At 36.7% G+C, this 20,427-nt stretch overlaps 3 protein-coding genes across 4 annotated transcripts; 2 read left to right on the top strand and 1 right to left on the bottom strand.

Moving 5' to 3' along the window:
* Window position 1: 1 nt before the first annotated feature.
* LOC125471829 (gibberellin 3-beta-dioxygenase 1-like) lies at window positions 2–1,528 on the bottom strand. The gene is made up of 2 exons (XM_048572644.1): window positions 863–1,528; window positions 2–614 (listed from the first exon to the last, which is right to left on the bottom strand). Exons 1-2 carry the CDS (start codon window positions 1,347–1,349, stop codon window positions 10–12), a joined length of 1,092 nt encoding a protein of 363 aa, XP_048428601.1. The 5' UTR covers window positions 1,350–1,528; the 3' UTR covers window positions 2–9.
* Window positions 1,529–5,477: 3,949 nt separating this feature from the next.
* On the top strand, window positions 5,478–6,806 carry LOC103946216 (gibberellin 3-beta-dioxygenase 1). Its single transcript, XM_009356874.2, has 2 exons — window positions 5,478–5,972; window positions 6,212–6,806. Exons 1-2 carry the CDS (start codon window positions 5,485–5,487, stop codon window positions 6,804–6,806), a joined length of 1,083 nt encoding a protein of 360 aa, XP_009355149.2. The 5' UTR covers window positions 5,478–5,484.
* A 5,790-nt stretch (window positions 6,807–12,596) lies between these two features.
* LOC103946114 (phospholipid-transporting ATPase 1) lies at window positions 12,597–18,387 on the top strand. Of its 2 annotated transcripts, XM_048572695.1 has the most exons (8): window positions 12,597–13,138; window positions 13,190–14,572; window positions 14,669–14,975; window positions 15,147–15,855; window positions 15,974–16,097; window positions 16,221–16,440; window positions 16,945–17,403; window positions 17,913–18,387. In XM_048572695.1, exons 1-8 carry the CDS (start codon window positions 12,694–12,696, stop codon window positions 18,130–18,132), a joined length of 3,867 nt encoding a protein of 1,288 aa, XP_048428652.1. In that variant the 5' UTR covers window positions 12,597–12,693; the 3' UTR covers window positions 18,133–18,387. The 2 variants fall into 2 exon arrangements, with proteins under 2 accessions (XP_048428652.1, XP_048428651.1); XM_048572694.1 differs by having other exon boundaries at window positions 12,597–14,572.
* The last annotated feature ends 2,040 nt before the right edge of the window (window positions 18,388–20,427 follow it).

The following is a 20,427-nucleotide window of genomic DNA, read 5'->3' as shown; positions in this document are numbered from 1 at the left end:
TCCTCTTAACTAATTAAGAGGAGCACACAGTCGGAGTGATTCAAGTGCCTTGTTGTGAAGCTTTGCCTTGGTTCCAAGGTACTCATTCCAAGTGAGCGGCGGGTACAGCGGAGGACAGCTCGGGCCAAGTAATTTTGAGAGGGGTGAGACCTGAACATTCTCCGAAGGACCACATAAGTAAGCAACCGATATGCGGTGCTGGCTCCGGTTCACCACTGCCCGGTGAAGGACGTTCTGGTACAATCCGTTTGATAACATGTGAATGAAGTCACCCACATTGATCACGAAAGCCCCAGGGACTGGTGGAACCATAAGCCACCCACGGCCCTCCTCCCCCTGCCGGAAAACTTGCAAGCCACTGGCGTTACTGCTTTGGTGGACGATTGAAATGAGGGTTGAATCAGTATGTTGGGCAAGACCCATGGTCCGATCCGGATCCGGACAAGCCGGGTAAGAGTTGAATTGTAGGACTGCAGATGCATCTTCAAATTCACCTCTTGGACCCGCCCATTTGATGTCTTCCTTGGATATGCCTAATGAGCCAAGCATTAGCCACATCAACCTAGCCGCAAGCCTTTTCATCTCTCTCTCATATTCTTCAGCAATACAACTGACCAAACAAAAATCAAACACCATTCAAAGCAAAAACACAACACACACACACACACACACACACACACATATATATATATATATATATATTTAAATATGCAATTTAGAGACAAAAAACTGACACTTAATTGCTAACACATTCTCGAATACACGACATATTGTAAAACACATATGTTAGTTTTGTATATCTAAATAATGTATATGTAATTATTAGTGGCTGGAGTAATACGTGCATGCATGCGTACATACCAGAACTTGGTGTAATCTTGGGGCCAAAGTTGGCGAAAATGTTCAAGTGGTGAGCCAACGGTAGTGAAGCTCTCAGACCACGTAAGCTTTTCACAAAAGGCAGATATGCGATGGAAACCGTAACCGGAAAAGCCATCGGGCAATCGAGCTGCTTTGAGCTTTTGTTGGGGTGGCAGAGAGAAAAGGCTTCGAACAGTAGATTCCATGTCGTCAACAAGTTTTTGAGGGACGCCATGGTTTGTGGCCTGGAACATGCCCCAAGTCTTGCATGCATGTCCTACGAGTTCAACGACATTTGGGTCGGTGAGATCGATTACCGGCACAGACTCTGAGCAAGATAATGATTCGAAAGACGGATATTCGTTCAGCTGTGACGTCCATGCATACGACTCCGGCAATTCCTGCAATGAACTGAAGTCGTCTGGCTGTTGCTTGTGGAGAAAGATAGGGTGGGATTTGAATGCATCTGAGAGTTTTCCACTGGACATAGTAGATAGTTCTACTAGAGAGAGAGGGGGAGAGGATTGTGTGAGAGAGTGAGGATTGTGTGCATATATATAGAGATGGTGGCAAGTTTTTATTTTTTATTTTTATTTTTTATTATTATTATTTTTAGAAAACTTCATTTTAATCCTTAAAAAAGATGAGTTTTAGACTATAACTTTGTGTAAGATTAAAATCCAATTTTAGTCCCTAGTACATTTAATCATCTCATTTATTAGTTATATTTTGATGTTTTATTTATCTTTTTATTCCTGTTTTAATGTATTAATTACATTTAAATTTAATTTTCATTTCAATTATCATAATATATATATACACATTTCGGTACGTACATTTTGGTATACACGTCTGAGTTCTTTTTTTTTTTTTTTTTTTTTAAGTACAACGATATATTTTACACTAAGGCAAGAGACGTTCAACTAAGTTACACAATGGACAACCTAATTTGGTATCGAATTTATTATCTACGATATTCGAACCTAATACTTCTCATTTGAGTATTGACTTTTAGGTACATTAATTCAATATACTAGATTTGGGTATGTACATTTTGGTATATACATTTTGGTGTTGACATTTAGGTACATTAATTCAACACAATACATTTTGGTGCATACATTTAGGTTCATTATAATATATTTCGGTACAATCATGTAGGTACAAATATTTAGGTACAAAAAAGTTAATTTTATATATTTCGGCACAATCATTTTTATACACTTATGTTGTGAGATCCCACATCGCCCAGGGGAGTGGATCTTGTAAGCCTTATATGTATATTCTCATCTTTACCTAGCACGAGGCCTTTTGGGAGCTCACTGGCTTCGGGTTCCATGGGAACTCTGAAGTTAAGCGAGTAGCATGACAGCACTTCCATGATGGGTGACCCACTGGGAAGTTCTCGTGTGAGTTCCTAGAAACAAAACTGTGAGGGTGTGGTCGGGGCCCAAAGCGAACAATATCGTGCTACAGTGGAGTTCAGCCCAGGATGTGGTGGGAGCCTGGGCCCGGATGTGACAATTTGGTATCAGAGCCAATCCCTAGCCAGAAGTGTGCCGACTAGGACGTCGGGCCCCTAAGGGGGGTGGATTGTGAGATCCCACATCGCCCAAGGGAGTGGATCCTGTAAGCCTTATATGTATATTTCCATCTTTACCTAGCACGAGGCCTTTTGGGAGCTCACTGGCTTCGAGTTCCATGGAAACTCTGAAGTTAAGCGAGTAGCGCACGAGAGTACTTCTATGATGGGTGACCCACTAGAAAGTTCTCGTGTGAGTTTCCAGAAACAAAACCGTGAAGTCGTGGTCAGGGCCCAAAGCGGACAATATCGTGCTACAGTGGAGTTGAGCCCGAGATGTGGTGGGGGCCCAGGTCGGGATGTGACAATTTGGTATCAGAGCCAATCCCTGGCCGGAAGTGTGCCGACGAGGACGTCGGGCCCCTAAGGGGGGTGGATTGTGAGATCCCACATCGCCCAGAGGAGTGGATCTTATAAGCCTTATATGTATATTCCCATCTTTACCTAGTACGAGGCCTTTTGGGAGCTCACTGGCTTCAGGTTCCATGGGAACTCCGAAGTTAAGCGAGTAGCGCACAAGAGCACTTCCATGATGGGTGACCCATCAGGAAGTTTTCGTGTGAGTTCCCAGAAACAAAACTGTGAAGGCGTGGTCAGGGCCCAAAACGGACAATATCGTGCTATGGTGGAGTTGAGCCTGGAATGTGGTGGGGGCCCAGGACGGGATGTGACATATGCATTTATATATTTTTGTATCACAAATTTCTTTTAATATTTTCTCATTTATGTTCATTTATAATTAAAGAACTAAATATGTGCATATTAATAAAATTAAAATTTAATGTGGAGAGATTAAATAAAAATACACATTAAATAATAAAAATTGAATATAAATTTTGATAAAAGTACGCTTCAACGAATTAAATTGAATATGTAATCTAGCACCAGGTTTTTTTTTTTTTTTAAATTTTAATCTTTAGCAAGGACTAATGTTCAAAAACCTCTTTTTTATTAACTTTAATCCTTCAATAAGATTGAAATTTAAAATAAACCTGGTGTTAGATTACATATTGATAATAATCCCTTGATGTGTCCTTAATTCAAAAGAATTAATGTGCATTTGATTTAATGTCTCTTATTAAATATTTAAATTTATTAACATACAAATTGTCATTTTTTTTTTTGACCAAAAAAGAGTTTTTTAATTATTAATTTTATTTTAACATTATTCAAACTTGAAAGACTCAATTAATGTACCTAAATGTTAGTACAGAAATGTATTATATTTAACTAATGTATTTAAATGTTAGTACTGAAATATATTATAATAAATTAATGTACCTAAATGTGTACACCAAAATGTATGCACCGAAATGTTAGTACCGAAATGTATTATATTAAATTAATATACCTAAATGTGTATACCGAAATGTATATACCAAAATGTTAGTACCGAAATGTATTATATTGAATTAATGTACCTAAATGTTTGTATCGAAATGTATTGATTGAAATGTGTGTACCTAAATGTATGCATCAAAATGTATTATAATGAATTTAATGTACCTAAATGAAGGACAAAGTACATCGAAATGTATTGTATAACAAAAATTAGTTTATCTAAATGTTTACAACAAAATATATTACGATAAATGAAATGAAAAGGAAAATTATAATGAAATAAAATGAATACATTAAAAATTAGGTTATTAATGTATCAAGGGACTAAAATTAGATTTTGATTTAACTTATGGTTTTAATCTAAAAGTCATCTTTGCCAAGGATTAAAATGAAGTTTTCTATTTTTTTTATTACAATCAATATTTTACACCAGTTCACGCTAAAGAGGGGAAGGAGAGTTTGAACCACAAACAATGTAGGTTGAAGAAAAAGACTAACCACCAAAGCAATCTACCACTTTACGGTGGCAAGTTTCTCATTTATTTTTCTTTTGTCATTTGTGCATGGATGGATAATCCTCTAATATATTTTGACAATGTATAAATTCAAGTTCATAGAAACAAACAATCGATCCAGAAGAAAATGTTTCAGTTATGGATTGAGATCACGTTTGTCTCCTTTTGTTCTTCTGTCAGTTTCACATCTTTTGAAGATATTCATTAAACACACATTCACATTTTTCATCCTTTTCCCACATTGTTAATGTGTGTGCATTCACATTTTTCATCCTTCATTTCACTCATTTTTGTGTGTTGTCGGTTACTTGTCATCATTTTGGCTCCTTTTTCATCCTCTTCTCTCATATCTGACTCTCATTTTCAAGGGAATTTCTTCAGTAGTACGTAACATTAAATGAAATGATAAAGTAAATGATTGAGATTAAAAATAGAAGGTCTAACTAGTTGTAGAGATAAATGTCACTTAAACACACTAAATGATACGTAGCATTGAAGCCGCACCTCACTTTTGTTTATGAATCTGTTTTTTTTTTCTTTTCTTGTTTCATTGTTTTCTCTCAATTTAAATGTTTTAGTTCATTAAATCAAATTCAACAGTTTAATTTATGAGTAATGCTAGGTTGAACACAAAAATGAGTGAAATGAAGGATGAAAAATGTGAATGCACACACATTAATAAATTCATTAATAGACGCGACATAGATGATTGTTAATATGCACGTCTATTAATGTGATTGTCCATAAATAAATTCATTAATAGACGTGACATATGCATATTATTTGCCACATCAGAATGGTACACAAAAATGTTGCAAAAATGTGGTATTCCTGACATTTTACTTAATTTATAAAGTTGAACATGACTCCTCTTATTTTTCTACCAATCTTCGCCTTTTATTTTTGAAAAATACTAAATCATATTGGTGTAAGATTTGACGTTGCAAGTGATGTATACATGTTATTAATGAGTTTATTTCATTAATGTTAATTATAATATCATTTGTTGCATTATGTGGTACACCCACGTGATCTAAAAATGTGTTGGGTTAATTACTGGGTTTGAGAAGCTTTGACAATGCCTATATATTCATCACTAGCTAAGGGCATCAAATTTCATCCCAAGTACAAATACTCTCTCTCTCTCTCTCTCTCTCTCTCTCTCTCTCTCTCTCTCTCTCTACCATGCCTGCAAGTGCAAGTGCAAGTGTTGTCCCTGATGCCTACGAAGGCAACTCTGTGAATGTGGTGTTGGACAAAGTCCCTGATGACTTCAACTCATTACATGAGTTGCCAGATTCGTATGCATGGACAACCCTCAACGAGCATCCCTCCCTGGAGTCGGACTCCGTCCCCGTTGTCGATCTGAATGACCCAAATGCCCTTCAACTGTTAGGCCATGCCTGCAAGACTTGGGGTGTCTTCCAACTCACAAACCATGGCATCCCCCAGTCTCTGGTTCATGCCATGGAATCTGCTGCTCGAAGCCTTTTCTCCCTGCCAGCCCAACAAAAGCTCAAAGCTGCCCGCTCACCGGGTCAAATTTCCGGCTACGGCTTCCATCTCATAGCTGCCTTTTGGGACAAGCAGCAGTGGTCTGAGTGCTTCACTATTGTTGGCTCACCACTTGAACATTATGCGCAACTTTGGCCCCAAGATTACACCAAATTCTGGTACCCCATCACAGTACTCATGACACGTACAACTAACTACTCTTTGTTATTTATAGAGTGATTGTTATTTATAGACGGGTCCTATCATTGTATATGAAACGTACGTCCATTAGATCATGTGTCAATAAGTATGCATATCCAAAGAGCAATACGCCTTTTAATTTCCCTTTTTTTAAGTGGTTCTTGCTTAATTCGGGTGCACTGACTGACCCAACGTTGAATATTTTCTCTTTTTTCAGTTGCATTACCGAAGAATTTGAGAGAGAGATCAAGAGGCTTGCCTCTAGGCTCGTGTGGCTAATGCTTGCCTCGTTAGGAATATCCAAGGACGACGTCGAATGGGATGGTCCAAAAGGTGATGATCAAAATGCATCTGCTGTCTTCCAGTTCAACTCTTACCCGTCTTGTCCGGATCCAGATCGGACCCTAGGCCTTGTTCCCCATACTGATTCGAGCCTTGTGTCCATTGTCCACCAGAGCAACATCGATGGCTTGCAAGTTTTTCGGGAGGGCACCGGTTGGTTCACGATTCAACCAGTTCCCGGTGCTCTGGTGATCAATGTTGGTGACCTCATGAGCATATTATCTAACGGTTTGTACTCGAGTGTCCTCCATCGGGTCTTGGTGAAACGGGCACAACACCGTATATCACTTGTTTACCATTATGGACCGCCGGCAGCCGTCAAAATCGCACCCCTAGCAAAGCTTGTTGGCCCAAGCCACCCTCCCCTCTACCCGCTGGTCACTAATTGGAATGAGTACATTAGTACCAAGGCAAAGCTCAAGGGCAAAGCACTTCCATCACTTCGGCTTTATGATCCTCTTATGAAGTAATGGGTTTGCAAATCTAAATTATCAAGTTTTATTTGGATTAAATAATTGAGGTTTTGCCTCTAATCTGTTTCTTGTCATGCTTTCAAAGATCTTAAGTTGCGGAACTCTATTTGAGATATGCTCAATGGGGTGGATGCATGTTTGTTTTCGATATGAAGCTTGTAATGGTTATGTACCCAAACGAATAAAAGGTTAATTAGATTCAGTCCTTGCGTAAGATTTGGATTTCCATTAACTCTTAAAGGAAGATCGATGAAAATTAACCAAAATAGGCTACTAGAAAATTAACCAAAGTAGACTACTAGAAAATTAAAATATGACTGGGACATATGGTCAAAGGACTAAAGTCAATATTTGATTTTGACCTTATAACTGTGATTTCAACCAAAAAAACAAAAGTTACACTGGTTAATCCAAAATTGACTTTATTCAAGAGTTCATTTGATTTGTGAAAGCATCTTTCAAAAGTAACATAAAGACATTTTAAAAGTTGTAGGGAGAGTTTATTATTTTTAAAATAAGCATGATATTTTATTTTTATCAAACAGTGTATTGCTTATTTTTAATGAAAAAATGTTATACCAAATAGGACGTTAGATTCACGAATATACCATTTTCTTAAAATAAAAAATAAAAAAGAATAAAAAAAGTTGGTGTTGGGTGTGTGGAATTTATCCAAAAATAAAAGCAAAAAGCACAAATTAAGGATTTTAACTAATCAGAAAACCAACTACGAACAAATAAGGAAAAGAAAAAGAAAATGAAAAATCAGAAAACCAACCAGTACTATTTTATTTGTAAGTGAAAAATTTCAAATTCAACTCACATGATGTTAATGACTATCATATTTATAGTAAAGTCAATACCTAATTATCCAAAAGACCCAACTAACACATTCACTCTTCAATTTTACAATAGAAACAACCGTAATATGTTTATCCCACTAAGCCGATATTGTGAATATAGCTCAGTGAGTTAGTGCACCTGAACCCACTTTGTTTCCAAAATATGTACCAAAGACATTTTTTCATATATGATCAGAACATTTTAATGAGGTTTTTATTTTCTTCATAGATGACGATAACCATGCAGTGTGAATGATATCATGTATTTTTTATGATCCATATCTAAAGAAAGAGTTGCATACAAGGAATTTGCGGAGGATAATTTCAGTTTTTATTTTGTATTTAGACAATTCCTTCTTGATCAATCAGAGCCATAAAACTTGAAGGAAAGCTTTTGGTTTCACTTTTCATAACTAGATCCCTACAACATTTTCCGTTTAGACCCCTACAACTTCTTATCTTCGTTGTATGGGTGGCTCAACCTGTCGCTTATCCCACAATGTGAGATGATGGAGTAATATCGAAACTCAGAACGGATGAACAGATAAACAGATAAACAAACCGATTGAATGACCTCGTGAGAGTGAGAATGGTCTGCGACCCCAGGACTCACTAGATCTTCAATTGTCACTCGACATGATATGGATAAACACAAGAGTAACCGAAATTTTTTTTAGTTATTTATATATCTATATGAGAAGAAATTAAGATAGGGGTTTTGTTTTAATTTAAATCTAGTTCTATGAAAATTTTAGGTAAAATATCTTGAAGAAGGGTGGAGAGTTGAAATGTTTGAAATAACCTTGAAACAAGTCAATTGAATTTCGAAGGGCATGATCTAGTAATTTCTTCTTCATTCACTTCTGTGCTTACTAATTCACATGAATCAAAATTAAATCAATGTGATTACTAAAATGCTCATGTTATAGTAATCTATTGTATATGCTGATTATTTATTTATTTTTAATAAAACTTTATTTTATTTTAACTTTATGAAAAAACTTTGATTCTTTGATTTTTTTTTTTTTTTTTTTTAGTTTTTTTCTAAGAGAGAACATAATTTGGTGTTGGGTTAACGCAAATGGCAACTGTAAAATTTCAGAAATAAGTGAGGTATAATGAGAAGGAAAAATCCATTTCAATTTCTCAAATAACCCGGAATTCGGTTACCACCAAATTAAAGGAAATCCAATTCCTCCAAATTTTGAAGTTGAATTTCAAAATTCATTTCAGTCGCGCCATATTTTTTATTCTCCAATATTTATAAACAACAGGGTATCCTAATTAGAATTTAATTCAACTTTTTTTATTTATTAAAATTACCTTAACGTAAACGTGACATAAGAGTGTTTTATATATATTTCCGCATTTCTCTCTCTTATTCCTACTTCTAGAAAGTGATGAGAATATGCACATGCCAGATAAAAGAATATAATCATCACATGATAAAAAGAACACAATCTTACAAAAGAACAAAAAAAATTATAAAGGATAATCATCAAATGAAGGACCTTATTTGGAAAAGAAAACAATCATCAAATGAAGGGAATATTTGTGTTGTACATGGTCACCTCCAAGAACATTAAATAATTATTCGGAAAATGAAAAACCATACCTAATCTATGAACATCACCATTTTTACTGACAAAAGAGAATATTTGTGTTATACACGGTCAACTAGGGATCCGGCATACTGACAGACAAACCGTTCAATCAATCTGATCAATTCAACTGGCTAGCTTTAGATTGGGTCAGATATAATTTTAGAAATTTTGAATTTTGGGAGAAAACCCACCCGCCCGCTCAATTCAAGTCTGTTTTGCCATTTAGTCTAGGAAGATAGTTGAGTTCGAGATAGTTCGGCACAATAAAAATATTTTAAGAGCTCATTTGACAGTTTAGAATATACTAACTAAATAATCGCGTATTTAATACAATATCGGACTAACATCAGACTATTAATACTGTATCGATATTGCATCGGATAAGAAGATTATTATTGTTTTAAGAAAAAATTGATGATAAATGAAAAAAAAAGGATTAAAAAAGACAAATTTCAAAAACTCATGGATGATAAAATGGAGAAAAAAAAAAGATAACTAAATAATAACAATTAAAAAAATTGTTGCACACCGACAGAAAACCCAGAAAAGAGAAAGAAACCAACCCAGGCAGCGGCCCAGCACTCACCATCGCCAACATACCATTGAAATCAAAAGCTCAATTCCACCTCTCCTCGCAATCACTGCTACCAGATTCCATCATCTCCAATTCTCCATGGTTTCTAATCCATTGAAATAAAAAATTCAGATGAAATTTCCCGATTTTGAATTTAATTACCTCACAAAAAAAAAATCATTAATTACTCCCAAAATCCAGATGAAATTGTCTCAATTATCGATCCGCCATCATGGGTGTGAAAACAAAGACAACGAGACTGCAGAGCGGCGCGATTGTAGCCAGAAGCAGTCAAGTTCAAGGGATTTCAAGATCTTTTTTTGGTGTGTTGGTCGGCAGGATGTCATGGGCTGGGTTTAATTTGCCAGTTGGAAAGCTAGAGAATTCTTGTTGGGTCGGAGAAGAAACAGGAAGGCACAAACAAATTCTTCAACTGAAATGTGCAGACGAGTTCGCGAGAGAAGGAAACCCGACTAATAATACAGGTGTTTTGGACAGTATTATTAAGCGGGCATACACCGTACAAAGTAAGTGAAACCGGTTAAATAATTCGGTGGCTACTTAATGCGGGAGATCACCAAATGAGTGGATTCATATTATTAAGGAGACGGATTCTCTACTCTTCTAATTTCTTTATCCTTTCATGTTTTTCTGTTTGAACGGTCACGGTTAAGTTACGTCAATATTTTATATTAATTTTTTTTATAGAGATAATAAGATAAAAAGTAATGTGTAAGAGGAGGAGATGAAAAAAGATGAGAATAGGAGGGTAGAGAATCCTCCTTCTTATTAATCTTATCCGGTTCCTTATGCAAGCCGCTAAACGGGCCTAAGTTGATTAACTAGATTTTATTTTTTGAAACTTTAACAAAATGCTTCCGGTACTGTTTATTTTGACGAAAACCCATATTTTTATACTAAAAAATCAATTATGGTACTATTTATTTTACTCTTTATTTTATCCTTATCGTTAAAACTTAAAATTTTCAAATCATTTTCATTAGTTTTCTTTTTATCTTTCCTCGTTAGTTATGTCATGTGTGGGATTTTTTTATTTGGTTGTTTTCTAGGCTTGTGGACATTTCTTGCCATGAAGCTCAACACGTAAACCCGTCCACCCCAACCACGTAGCGACGGGTTTGGTGGATTCGTTTACCTATATTCTTTGGTGAAAATGGTTTGTAAAAATGTCTACTTGAGCCTCGCTGACCGTCTAGCGGGCTGAGGCTCGAGAAAATTTTAATTATAACCGGAAGACGGGTAGTACATCACGTGTTTTTATATAAGTAATGAAAAAAATTATTCTTTAAGTTATTAACTTTTTAAGATACATATCTCACTATTTGTATAATGATACGTAATGTACCACTTTGTGTGCAGATCACACTTCAAAATCTCTCTTGAGGCTCAATCTGAACCGAATCATGTCCACCCATATGTCTAACCGTGATTGACACGCAGTAATCAAATTAAATTAAAGAAAAAGAAAATATACAAGATATTCGACATTCCTCAAATAAGACAAGCTTGCTGTCATTATTGGCCAAATATATACATGCACGCAACTTTTTTTACACGACGGCCCTACGCGAGACATACAGAGCTTTTCTCCTTTCTACATTTGTGCATGCATAAGACATTTTAACTACAATGACACTTTGTTCGCTTTCTACATGCATTAGCCTTATATGCCCATAATATGTATATAATATATATATATATATATATTTTTTTTTTTTGTTCCATAAGAAAATAAGAGAATGAAATGTTGTGCTGACTACATTTTTCATACTATATTTTTACCACATTTTTATTAGAGATGTTGTACAAATGTAATATGAAAATGTAGTAGCAATACCATTTTTGCAAGGGGAGAGGAGAACTTTTGATCGTAGTTTTTTTTTTTTGAACAAACTATATTATCAACATAAGCGGTTGAGAAAACAGATTAAGTCTCTCAATAAGCAAGTCCACTATTTTCTTTATTTTAATTTAAAATAAACATATCGTTTTTATTAAAAAAAATCTTGTGATATTAATTGTTCAGGATTTATAACATATATCATATATGATATAGCTGCTTTTTTTTTTTTTTTCCCAGTTTAAGAAAAAATTGAGAAATTTATCATAGTTATTACAGGAGCTGTAGCTACAGGAAAGGAGACAAAATGGAAATAAAAGGATCCTGCGGTCAAACTCCGACACCCACACCCCACGCACAATTCTAATTCACTTAAATACAATAATTTAATGCTAATCTCCAGCTTAATTAATCTAAATGGATTCCAATCACGAGCAGCCCTTCCTTCCTTCTAGAATATTTGAAAATAAACAAGTAGAAGAAAAGAAGGAGAGGAAGAAGGACAAGGACTTCTGTAACATTATTTGAATTTTGATTACGTTTGCTGTCGCCACCCGTTACGACTTGCTCTTCTTCCACATTTATTGTATTAGCCGGCTTCCTCCTTCCTCCTCAGACTCCGTAATGCCTCTCCCTTTGACCTTTTACATTTCTTTATCGTTCATTTCCAAATCCATCACACCTTTCCTTCGACCGCCATTGTTGTTGTCTGCAATTCCTCTCTTTCCTCTGATATGTTAACCCACTAAGCTCAACCCAAACAGTCTCTCTCTCTCTCTCCTAACTTTCTGTATTAATTTGGATGGACAGTTCTTGCATGTTTAGCTGACTCTACTGGATTATTCACTCGCGTTCTTTTCTGGGCTCATTTGTTTTCCAGATTTCGTTGATGTTCTTGTGAAATATTGGGACTTTGGTCGGATTCGATATCTGGGTATTTCGTGGATATTGTTGACTGAATGCTGGTCGGAGAGGCCTCTGTGATCTGAATCTTGTTCGGATCATGACCTCGAAGCGGCCTCTACTGATCCCATCTCCAAGAACCCCCAATACCCAACACCTCCCTGCTCTACCCGTCTATTCCGATATCGCAAATCCCACTTCCGGTGGCACTGGATCGTTTTCCGGCATGGATTCCAGAAACCCAGCTGCAGCTGACAATTCCATCAACGTTGAACCCCCCACCTTCAAATCTTCCCCCCAAAGAAGCGTTTCTTCCTCCCAAAGAAGCGTTTCTTCCTCCCAAGGAAGCGTTGTTGAACCCCCCACCTTCAAATCTTCCTCCCAAAGAAGCGTTTCTTCCTCCCGAAGAAGCGTTGTTGAACCCCCCACCTTCAAATTTTCCTCCCAAGGAAGCGTTGTTGAACCCCCCACCTTCAAATCTTCCTCCCAAAGAAGCGTCTCTTCCCTTCAATCCAAGGCTTCCGGCAACAATTCTGTTCGGGAAAGCATTTCTTCCCTTCAATCCAAGAATTCGGGCAACAATTCTGTTCGGGAAGTGAGTTTCGGCGATCTCGAATCGAAGCCAGTGCGGTATGGATCGAGAGGAGCTGATTCGGAAGCGCTCAGCTTGTCCCAGAAGGATCTGAACGAGGAGGATGCAAGGGTTGTTTATATAGATGATCTTGCTAAGACAAATGAGAGGTTCGAGTATTCTGGTAATTCAATTAGGACGGCAAAGTACTCAGTTTTTACATTTTTGCCTAGAAATTTGTTTGAACAGTTTCATAGGGTAGCGTACATATATTTTCTTGTGATTGCCGTGCTCAATCAGCTCCCCCAGCTGGCGGTTTTTGGCCGCGGAGTTTCCATTTTGCCACTGGCATTTGTGTTGCTTGTTACTGCTGTTAAGGATGGCTTCGAGGACTATAGGCGGCATCGGTCTGATAGAATTGAGAACAATCGTCTGGCATCAGTTTTGGTTGGTAATCAGTTCCATCCGAAAAAATGGAAGGATGTTCGAGTTGGTGAAATCATCAAAATTCAAGCAAGTGAGGCTATACCTTGTGATATGGTACTGCTTTCGACGAGTGATCCAACTGGGGTTGCTTATGTGCAGACAATCAATTTAGATGGGGAATCAAATTTGAAGACGCGGTATGCAAAACAAGAAACCCTCTCCAAGATGCCTGATAAGGAGAAGATTACAGGGTTGATTAAATGTGAAAATCCCAACAGGAACATATACGGATTTCACGCATTCATGGAAATTGATGGGAAGAGATTGTCACTGGGACCCTCTAACATTATACTTCGAGGGTGTGAGCTTAAGAATACTCATTGGGTAATTGGAGTTGCTGTATATGTCGGTCGTGAGACCAAAGTTATGCTCAATAGCTCTGGAGCCCCATCCAAGAGGAGTCGCCTTGAGACCCGTATGAACTTTGAGATCATTTTGCTCTCCGGGTTTCTTGTCGCTTTGTGTACAGTTGTCTCATTCTGTGCTGCGGTTTGGTTGAGACACAACAATGATGAGTTGGATGACATACTTTTCTACAGGAAGCAGGACTACTCCAAAGGGAAAGTGGATGATTATAACTATTATGGATGGGGCTTGGAGATTCTTTTCACGTTCCTTATGTCTGTCATTGTGTTCCAGATCATGATCCCCATCTCATTGTACATTTCTATGGAGCTTGTCCGGGTGGGTCAGGCTTACTTCATGATCAGGGATGGTCAAATGTATGATGAGTCCTCTGATTCAAGATTTCAGTGCAGAGCTTTGAATATCAATGAAGATTTAGGACAAATTAAGTATGTATTCTCAGACAAAACTGGTACGCTGACAGAGAATAAAATGGAATTTCAATGTGCAAGCATTTGGGGAGTAGATTATAATGGTGGGAGAAGTAGTCCGGAGCAAGTGGGGTACTCTGTCGAAGGTAATAAATGTTTTTCTTTTGATTATGTTTTCTTCTGATTATTACTTCCAATTGTTTTACCAGTCTACAAATTCTTATTTTTCTTGTTCGTATCAGTTGATGGGAAGATTTTGAGGCCAAAGATGAAGGTGAAGGCTGACCCAGATCTTCAGCAATTACTCAGAAGTGGAAAGGACACAAATGAGGGCAAACATGTGTACGAGTTCTTCCTTGCATTGGCAGCTTGTAATACCATTGTGCCTCTTGTTGTAGACACGTCTGATCCAAATGGGGGATTATTGGATTACCAAGGGGAGTCTCCAGATGAACAAGCATTGGTTTATGCTGCTGCCGCCTATGGTTTTATGCTTATTGAACGAACCTCTGGTCATATAGTTATCGATATCCAAGGGGATAGGCAACGGTAATTTCACAGTGTCCTTAATTAATTTATATATGGATACTTCTGACTTTGAGTAATCATGCTTGTGTAATCCCTATGATTACGATCTAGTGATATTAATACTGAACTTCCTTTTGAGAAATAAAGATTTTTCATTTCTCGTTCATAACTTACCAATCCTGGGCATTGCAGGTTCAACGTCTTGGGTTTGCATGAGTTTGATAGTGATCGGAAGAGAATGTCGGTTATATTGGGGTGCCCTGATAAGACCATCAAAGTCTTTGTAAAAGGTGCTGACACAACCATGTTCAGTGTAATAGACAAACGATTGAACTTGGATATAATACGAGCAACAGAAGCCCATATTCATGCTTACTCCTCTTTGGGTTTGAGAACACTTGTTGTGGGCATGAGAGAACTGAGTGCTACAAAATTTGAGCAGTGGCACTCATCTTTTGAGGAAGCAAGCACTGCTTTAATTGGTAGGGCTGCTCTACTTCGCAAGGTTGCTGGCAACATAGAAAACAATCTCATTATACTAGGTGCCTCTGGCATTGAAGATAAACTCCAACTGGGGGTGCCTGAAGCGATAGACTCTCTAAGAACAGCAGGGGTTCAGGTATGGGTTTTGACAGGGGACAAGCAAGAAACTGCCATATCAATCGGCTACTCATCAAAGCTTCTAACAAGAAGAATGACACAGATTATAATTAACAGTAGCTCCAGGGATTCATGTCGACGGAGTTTAGAGGATGCCATACTAATGTCTAGGAAGCTCATGACGGTGTCTGCAGATACACAAACCGACAGAGGAAGCTCTGGACATGGTGGAACTCAGGTAGCTTTAATCATTGATGGTACCAGCCTTGTATATATTCTTGACAGTGAACTTGAGGAAAAGGTAATTGCTTTTAGACCTACCTATTTAGTTTTCTAAATATCTAGACAATTCCATTTGCCTTTTTTATTTTATTGTGAGATATTGTCTTATATGCTGGTCTAAAATATTTATACCGCAGCTCTTTGAATTAGCAAGTTACTGTACTGTGGTGCTTTGTTGCCGAGTGGCTCCATTACAAAAAGCTGGAATTGTAGCCCTTGTGAAGAACAGGACGGCTGATATGACACTTGCCATTGGGGATGGTAAGCACTATTCTGTTTATGTCACTTGTGTAGATATGTTTCCAATACCAGAATCAGTATCTTATGCCCACTCTCATTAACATTTGGTGTTGACAGTAGGAAGTTCTTTTGTTATATTGATAGGTGCTAATGACGTTTCAATGATCCAAATGGCTGATGTGGGAGTTGGCATCAGTGGCCAAGAAGGTCGGCAAGCTGTCATGTCATCAGATTTTGCAATGGGGCAGTTCAGATTCTTAGTTCCCCTTTTATTGGTACATGGGCATTGGAATTACCAGCGGATGGGCTATATGATATTATACAATTTCTACAGGAATGCAGTGTTTGTTCTTATTTTGTTTTGGTGAGTAATTCTTCATCAGATAAATTCTCAGTTACACTCTGTGGTTGTTCGGCAGATTTCAGTTGCTTTCCTTGAGCCTGAACTTTGTCTTGGACTCTTTGTTTTTCTTTTAAAAGAATTAAAAAATAAAAAAAAATAAAGAAACAAAATACTAGGGAGAGGATTATTCATGGTTGTCTAGGTCTGAAATCAATGTCATTGAGAGGAAAAAATCTCTGGCTTCCATTATAATTCATCATCTAATTTCAAGCTAGAAATGTTGTAGAAATGAAGTTTGAACTTGATGCTAAAAGTTTGAAGCTGGTCAGTTTCAAAGTAGGTCTCTATGTCCAGAGTGTAATGTGTTCCAAATTATAATTGACGTTTAGATCATGCTGTGAGTTTTATTTTATCTTTCCAAAGGGAGGAGTAAATGGAGCCAACCAGTAAAGGAAAATACAGGAGAAGAATCTGTATGAAGTCTTGCTTATTGTTGTAGCTGATTATATTTTGTGGTCTGTGTAGGTACGTGCTCTTCACTTGTTTTAGTTTGACAACTGCAATCACCGACTGGAGCAGCATGTTGTATTCTATAATCTACACGGCAGTACCTACAATTGTTGTCGGGATTCTTGACAAGGACCTAAGCAGAAGGACCCTTCTAGATTATCCTCAACTATACAGAGCTGGTCAGAGACAAGAATGCTACAACTCAAAATTATTTTGGTTAACGGTTGTTGACACATTTTGGCAAAGTCTGGCTGTCTTCTTTATCCCTCTCTTTGCATATTGGGGCAGCAGCATTGATAGATCAAGTATAGGGGATCTTTGGACGCTTGCAGTGGTAATTTTGGTTAATTTGCATTTGGCTATGGATGTTATCCGGTGGAATTGGATTACACATGCAGCCATTTGGGGATCTATAATTGCAACTTGGATTTGTGTCTTTGTCATCGATGCTATACCTTCACTGGTTGGATACTGGTATGCCCTCTAATCTTGTAGTATTGCGTGTATATCTTGATTTTTGCACAAACATAATTGCATCTAGCTTGTTTAAACTACGACACCCTATAGGAAGCAGCGGCAAGCATTTATGCTGCATTTCATGTCATGCAATGATCAAAGATTGAATATCATGATATATAGGTCCCCTCAAACTCGTTGACTTATCCAATTAGTGTAAATCCAATAATTCGCCATACCGAGGCAAATAAAGAACACAAAACTGGATAGTTGTCTCATGATTGCTTACTATTTTCAACAAATAATTAAATGCAAGTGTTTCTTTGCATGGGAGGCCACAGTATATTTATCCCAAATAATAATGTAGGATAACTTCATGCTCATGGTAGAACATGACATTACTTATGAATGCTAACGAGTATATTGTGCTTCGAGAAGCTCTACACATGCATTTCTGAAGTTTTCTATTATAGATGTCACTTGCATTGGTATATGCTAATCTTTGCAACTCCAACATAATTTGACAGGGCCATTTTTCATGTCATAAAGACTGCATCGTTTTGGTTATGTTTGTTGGCAATCATCATAGCTGCAATGGCTCCACGCTTTGTTGTAAAGTTTTTGTATCAGTACTATAGACCTAGTGATGTTCAGATTGCAAGAGAACTTGAGAAGTTTGGCAATCCAAGTGCGTCAAGGCCTGCACAAATAGAAATGAACGCGATCTTGGACCTGCCGAGGAGATGAGAAGGTGATGTTACTGCTTTCGGCATCTCTTCTCATTTTTTCTTTGTAAAAATGGAATTCTTTAGGCTGCTTCAGAGTATCTCTGTCTTAGTTGCCTCATTGTTCATTGTTTGCTATCCAAAGGATAGAGTTTGTAACTTTGTAGTGCTAGCCTTATATTTTGTTTTGTTGTACCTCAGAAGATGCATTCAGTGTAAATAGTGACAGGTATTGTAAGAATGCTAAACATAACGGAAAGAAAATACCTTTTTTCAACTCTGAAAAGTGGGACTTTCTGTCACCTCTTAACATAATTTTCGTGCCAATATTAGCCAAAAACATAAGATGGCGGACAGTCCATAGAGATTGGAGAGTCCTACTTTGAGAGTCTTCTTAGCATTTATCTACGTTGTTATTATAAAGAGAGTTAGAAACAATGAGTGTCTAGATAACAAAACTTATGCTTACAATCGCATTAAGAATTAAAGTTATTAAACTATGACCGAAGACATAAATGAAATATTTTGAAAGGGTTGTGGTTATAATCATGACAGTACTAATGATTGTGCATGTTGCATAATGTTTAGATTTTAAGTCGACACCCGGAATTCAGTAATTGGTGATGTGTATGATATTTCCTATTTTTCAATATCTGTATACAGGTATTAGTTTGGCTGTATGATAGCAGGAATAGTCTCTAACAAGGACATTATTGGACCCTTGTATTTACTTGTCACTAATTGACCGTCTTGATTGATTTGTTGTTGTTGTGGTACACGGAAGAGATTATGTCGTGTATAGATTTAAAACCGCCATGACCCTTGTATTTACTTGTCACTAATTGACCGTCTTAAGTGATTTGTTGGTGTTGTGGTACACGGAAGAGATTCTGTCGTGTATAGATTAAAACCGTCATGATCCACATTACTGAATTATTTAAAATTGGTATCTATGTTGACCATTTGATAATGAAAGTGCTTTCAAATATAATGTGCGGTAAATATTAATTTATTAAATCATTAAGCATATGTGTTATATAGGCAAAGTGGTTCAAAATATTAAGTTTACGATGTGTTTTCCGAAGTTGCCCTATTCAACCAGGTAGACGTGATCGTGAGAAATGGAGATATAGCATAAACAAGTGAGGTTATCTTCAAAGAAGATGTCAAATATATATGCCAAATAAGATTAAAAGACGTTCAAGTGTTCTCTAATGGATATGCCAAATATGATGTGGCAGTTGAGTCATTTGACTTCTTACTTTCTAGCTGACTATTTTTATGGCAAACAAAGAAGAAGTCAAATATTTTTAATTTAATTTTTTAATTCATGGGTCCCATTAACAAGAATAAGAACTAAAATTAATTTTGATTATTTTTCAATAGTTAATGTAACTCTGACCCAATAAAATAATAAAATACATATTTAACATATTTATTGGAAAATAATAGGATTTAACACTTGTATTCAATTTGCCACATCAGCTATCAAATATAATTTTGACATTATTTTTAACATCTCATTTGAAGATGCTCTGAAATGACTAATATGTGCATCAACTAGTAGTCTAAATAGTCAAGTTTTTGATGCAGCATTAAATAAAGACCGACTATTAATATTGAGCTTAGTACTATATCAGACGAGAAAAATTGATGATAAAATAAAAGATTGATAGACAAAACGAAAAAAGGGAAGTCCAGATAAATTACAGAAAAAAAACATAAAATAAAAAGAGAGAATTTCAGAAAGAGGAAAAAAAAAAAATATAAACCTAATATGAGCAATAGAAATTTAATGGCTGCCAGCCATGAGAATTGCGCAGGGCCTTCGTGACTCGTGAGATGCAGAGAGAGACTGAAGAGAGAATCCGATAAAAAGAGAGAGAGGGAAATAAAAATGGCGAAACGGTGCGAAGTGGATTAATAATACATAATTTTGGGTGTATTTAAGCGGTTGTGTGAGGAGTATCAAAATGATGAGGCTGGATAATTTTGTTCAGGTACTATTTAATACATTAGGGCACTAAAAATCTGATTTCATATTATTAGTCTAAAGTGGTGTGACCTCAAACGAATTATTATTGTAAAATTATGAGAATGGATGTTCATAATAGTGTAATTGTTGTTATATGATGTTTTCAAAAGGGTAATAATAGTGTAATTGTTGTTGTGTGAAGTTTTCAAAAAGAGCAATCATTGCACTTTTAGTTTGTCACGGATGTGGCTTTAATAAAGAGCGCTTCGTGTGTGATTACAATACTCAACAATAAAAAGGAAGTGAAAGCAATAATATTAGTATTGCTCTCTTCCTCTTTTT

The sequence above is a fragment of a genome, unplaced genomic scaffold (genome assembly GCF_019419815.1).
Source record: "Pyrus x bretschneideri cultivar Hongxiangsu unplaced genomic scaffold, Pyrus_bretschneideri_v1 Contig62, whole genome shotgun sequence".
Lineage (NCBI taxonomy): Eukaryota > Viridiplantae > Streptophyta > Magnoliopsida > Rosales > Rosaceae > Pyrus > Pyrus x bretschneideri.
This window is presented reverse-complemented; position numbering and strand designations above follow the sequence as displayed.

Coding starts and splice junctions, on each gene's coding strand:
- LOC125471829 (XM_048572644.1), bottom strand. CDS start 1,349: ATGTCCAGTGGAAAACTCTCAGATGCATTCAAATCCCACCCTATCTTT. Junction 615..862: donor CCAAGATTACACCAAGTTCT/GGTATGTACGCA, acceptor ATTTTTGTTTGG/TCAGTTGTATTGCTGAAGAA.
- LOC103946216 (XM_009356874.2), top strand. CDS start 5,485: ATGCCTGCAAGTGCAAGTGCAAGTGTTGTCCCTGATGCCTACGAAGGC. Junction 5,973..6,211: donor CAAGATTACACCAAATTCTG/GTACCCCATCAC, acceptor CTCTTTTTTCAG/TTGCATTACCGAAGAATTTG.
- LOC103946114 (XM_048572694.1), top strand. CDS start 12,694: ATGACCTCGAAGCGGCCTCTACTGATCCCATCTCCAAGAACCCCCAAT. Junction 15,856..15,973: donor ACAGTGAACTTGAGGAAAAG/GTAATTGCTTTT, acceptor TTTATACCGCAG/CTCTTTGAATTAGCAAGTTA. Junction 17,404..17,912: donor CCTTCACTGGTTGGATACTG/GTATGCCCTCTA, acceptor ATAATTTGACAG/GGCCATTTTTCATGTCATAA.